Source organism: Priapulus caudatus, unplaced genomic scaffold (genome assembly GCF_000485595.1).
Source record: "Priapulus caudatus unplaced genomic scaffold, Priapulus_caudatus-5.0.1 Scaffold9, whole genome shotgun sequence".
NCBI lineage: Eukaryota > Metazoa > Priapulida > Priapulimorpha > Priapulimorphida > Priapulidae > Priapulus > Priapulus caudatus.
In genome coordinates this window covers 967,670-971,894 of record NW_014577070.1, presented here as the reverse complement: position 1 = coordinate 971,894, position 4,225 = coordinate 967,670, and the positions used below count along the sequence as shown (strand labels likewise).

Below are 4,225 nucleotides of genomic sequence, written 5' to 3'. Positions count from 1 at the left end.
ACTCACTCACTCACTCACTCACTCACTCACTCACTCACTCACTCACTCACTCACTCACTCACTCACTCACTCACTCAACGTAGCCAGTGAAAGCTGACGTTTCGTGTTATGACTCTATTTTGTTGATGGAACGCGATTTCTAGCGTGATTTCTTTTCTGTGCGAAATTGACGAGTGCCAGAATGCCTAATTATCTGGATTCGGTAATAACATGTTTTTGTTTGGCGTGCGTGACAAGTATCCTGGTAAAAAACGGTGGTGCTAGTGAGTACCTCTTTCCTTTTTAAGTATTTGTCTCGCATTTGCGGCAAAATCGACATTTTCTCAGTACGGATATTAACAGGTAGCGTTTATTTCTTTTCAGGAGAACATTTTCAACGTGCACATATTCATGGCTGGCTACTCGTCGTCACTTGTATTCATCATAATATCTTTGCTAATATTCGGCTATTTTAAGTAAGTAAAATAACCCAACTATTGAAATATTGGTCTCTCATTATTGGCGGCCGACCTTTTCGATATATAAAACTTGCTCGGTATCTGAGAAAATCCTAGCGTACTCCCTACGGAATGATATCGTGTGAGAGTATGAAGAACCGGGATGCTTTCCGCGTTTCACCGCCAACACCGTGTGCGAATCCGATAAACGAATGTGCCTACAATGACGACGCAGCGCCTGCATATTATGTTTCATGTGACCCCTGCGATGCGCGTGGATGGTAAATCGCTTATCGCCGCAGCTTCACGCGGCATTGCTCTCTTTTCATTGCGAGCAGCTGAAAGGCGATTATGCGATACATGGCTTGGCAATTACATATCGTCAGGCCCACTGCGTCCATGCTGACAGTGATTAGGCCTAGTAGATACGAAACGGCGAGCAGTGGGTTATACTAAGAACGCATAAGCTATAGCATACACTAAAATAAAGCATGAGTTTTCTGCGCGCTCTTGACCGTTCCACATTGCAAAATTGCATCTTCTGTAGCATAACATTATCAAATGGCATAGGAAACCAGATAGGCACGGTGGCGTGTTATTCTACTGAGGGTTTAACCCCACCCCATTGCACCATAATCATTCACAAACGACGGAAGTTCGCAAGAACTTTCTCGACGCTATCCTTACACGCGGACTCTACCCACTCATTGAAATCTCAGGCTGGATAAATCAGCGTGTCCCCCACTATATTTTCCACCTAGACATTCTCGCGTCACCGGATGTGTGTATGTGTGTGTGTGTGTGTGTGTGTGTGTGTGTGTGCGTGCGTGCGTGCGCGCGTGCGTGCGTGCCTGCGTGCCTGCCTGCGTGCGTGCGTGCGTGCGTGCGTGTGTGCGTGCGTGCGTGCGTGCGTACGTGCGTGCGTGAGTGCGCGCGTGCGCGTGTATGTGTGTGTGTGTGCGTGCGTGCGTGCGTGCGTGCGTGCGTGCGTGTGTGTGTGTGTGTGTGAACGAACCAATCCCTCTTCACCTGCGGCATTTTCAGCGATGTAATGTGTAACAACATTGTGTAATAGGCAAGCTTCGCACCCTATAATGAACCTTTCTAAATTCCTTCGAATTCTAAAGAATATCGACAGCGGGAAAACAACCCAATAGTTTTGCAATGCATGCCTGGTAGACTGCAGTGTTGAATGCAGTGTAGGTGTTTATAGTAATATTTTTATAGTCATAACTTCCTGCAGGAAGATTGAATTTACACTGTCATGACGGCGGTATCATGATGGGTGTAAATTATACGTCACAAGTAAAACGAATATAGTTTGACATTTCTTGAACCGGTATATGATGGTGGTGATGTTGTTGATGATAATGTTTTTGCTGTTTATGATGACGACGATGACGATGACGATGACGACGACGACGATAAATATGCCAATGGTAATCTATAAAATGATTTTTCTCGTCTATTTCACAATGTTTTTAATGTTGAATTGTAGGCAGCTGCAGTGCGCCAGGGTGACTGTTCACAAGAATCTATTCACCTCCTATCTACTCACCAACACCGTGTGGATTGTCTGGTACGCGACGATTGTAACAAACGCGGATGTCTTGCGGGAAAACAAGGTACGGAGTTTGGCGACATCATTAATTATCTGTGTGCACGATTAATTTTCAATGCCAGCGTGTGCCAGAACGGTCACGGTTTGCGAAACGAGCGTAATGATAACCGTTTGATTTGATGTATGGTGTACTATATATGAGCAAGAGTGTAAATTTATTAGGCGCTATTTCATATTTTGTAGGCGTGGTGCCAAATACTTCATGTACTGACGCAGTACCTACTGGCGTGCAATTACTTTTGGATGTTCTGCGAAGGAGCCTATCTACACACTATGATTGTGATCACATTTGTCAGGGAGGAAACCATTATGAAATTCTTGTATGCGATAGGATGGGGTACGTTCATATCGATTTGCGAATCGTCCACAAACAATATCAATGTCACGTCTTTATATCGATGATAGATCTTAGTATTCTACAATTACCAACCCGTTGCAATTGAATTGTGATATCTGCGATCGGTATATCCTAGCGATATATTTTGAATATAATTTGCTAATAGAATTCACAACCACTAAGTCAATATCTGCGTAACATACGTAGGCTACTGTTCATTTATTTCACTAGCAGGACGTGTAGAGCGAGCGATGTGTGCATGTTAACAGATATCCTTGATCATGGATGGACAGGTTTTGAGCATTTGATGCGCCCCCTACATTCTGTACTTCTACTCGGCTGAGCTCCTTACATTCTGTTCCTCACTTCTACCTACCTCACTCTAATCACCTCATCTGCTGTGTAGTAGCAGCTCCAACCAATCACATGCCCTTTTGAGTGTAATATAGATAGCTTCCAGATATTAACAGCACTACCAGCATTAGCAGTGTGTGTGTGTGTGCGCGCGCGCGCGCGCGTCTGTGTGCGTGCGTACGCGTGTGTGCGCGTGCGTATGTGCACGAGTGTACATAATTATATTACCTCTTTTGATAATCGTATCTCGTCCATATTATATATATATATATCTACTATATAATAGTAGAAAGAGCCGAAGTGTCGTTTTCCGTATCTCCTCCGAAACCGTGCCGCGTGTGCTCACGCGAATCCAACTGGGGCCCCTTCTGGGTGTCGCGAATACATTCCGCTACGTTAGAACGCGATTTTTCGATCGTAAAGTGACTTTTGGAGGCAATTTTCTAAAAGGTGATGTGCCTGAAGAAACTTCGGCATTTATCGGAAACCCGCACCAACTTTTAAGATCGCCAAATCCGTATGCGCACACACCAAAGCCATTGCGGCTGCGGTATATAAACAGCCTAGCACTGCCGCGCGCACGCACACGCACACGCACACGCACACACACACACACACACATACACATACACACACATACAACTGCAGCCGTCTCTCGTTGGGGTTTGTCTTAAATTTTCGCCTCACACCTGTGCGTGTGCGTGTGCGTGTGCGTGTGCGTGTGCGTGTGCGTGTGCGTGTGCGTGTGCGTGCGCGTGCACGTGCGCGCCCGTCTATGTGGTATGTGTGTGCGTGGGTGCGCGTGTGATTGTGCGTGCGCATGCCCGTATGTGTGTGAATGCGGTGTGTGCGTGCGCATGCCCGTATGTGTGTGAATGCGGTGTGTGCGTGCGGGCGCGTGTGCGTGTGCGTGCGCATGCACGTGCGCGCCCGTCTATGTGGTATGTGTGTGTGTGGGTGCGCGTGTGATTGTATCGTACCCTATGCACGGCCAAACCGCCCAAGCGATCTGGATGCAATTTTCAGAGGGCGATTTCCTATAGCCGGGGAGTGTTCCTAGACGAAAAAAATCTGTCAAACCGTGAAACTCACTGAAAAATCCGTGAATTCGTGAAACTTCAGACAATGTCAGCGCTCACTGTACAGTGCTGCCACACACAGAAAAATCGATGACTATATTTCTTTCCCGCAATCACCTCATCAGCTGCTGGTATTTTGAAACCGAAACCAATACTAAAACAGAGCACAACCAGGACCAGTTCAGAGGTACTACTCAGTGAGTTCAGTGGTTCAGTTCAGATGCTACGATCTCAGAATGCATTGTACCATTCGAGAGCTATGCATTTTCTGATTCAGTAGAAAAATTCCAACAATAACCCATCTCAACAACAGAGGTTCCTAGACAATATACAGTGGACACAGACCCCACTCGCTGGCCTGTCTTTATCTATACTATATATGGAATTTCTTTTATTC

General features: G+C 46.0%; 1 protein-coding gene across 1 annotated transcript in view; it reads left to right on the top strand.

The window, feature by feature from the left end:
• The first annotated feature begins 378 nt into the window (after positions 1-378).
• LOC106806619 (calcitonin gene-related peptide type 1 receptor-like) overlaps positions 379-4,225 on the top strand; it is a 20,388-nt gene continuing 16,541 nt past the window's right edge. The window contains exons 1-3 of the mRNA XM_014808625.1: positions 379-455; positions 1,936-2,062; positions 2,242-2,420. Coding sequence (XP_014664111.1) covers positions 391-455; positions 1,936-2,062; positions 2,242-2,420 — 371 coding nt within the window. The 5' untranslated portion in view covers positions 379-390. The remainder of the gene's footprint in view (positions 456-1,935; positions 2,063-2,241; positions 2,421-4,225) is intronic.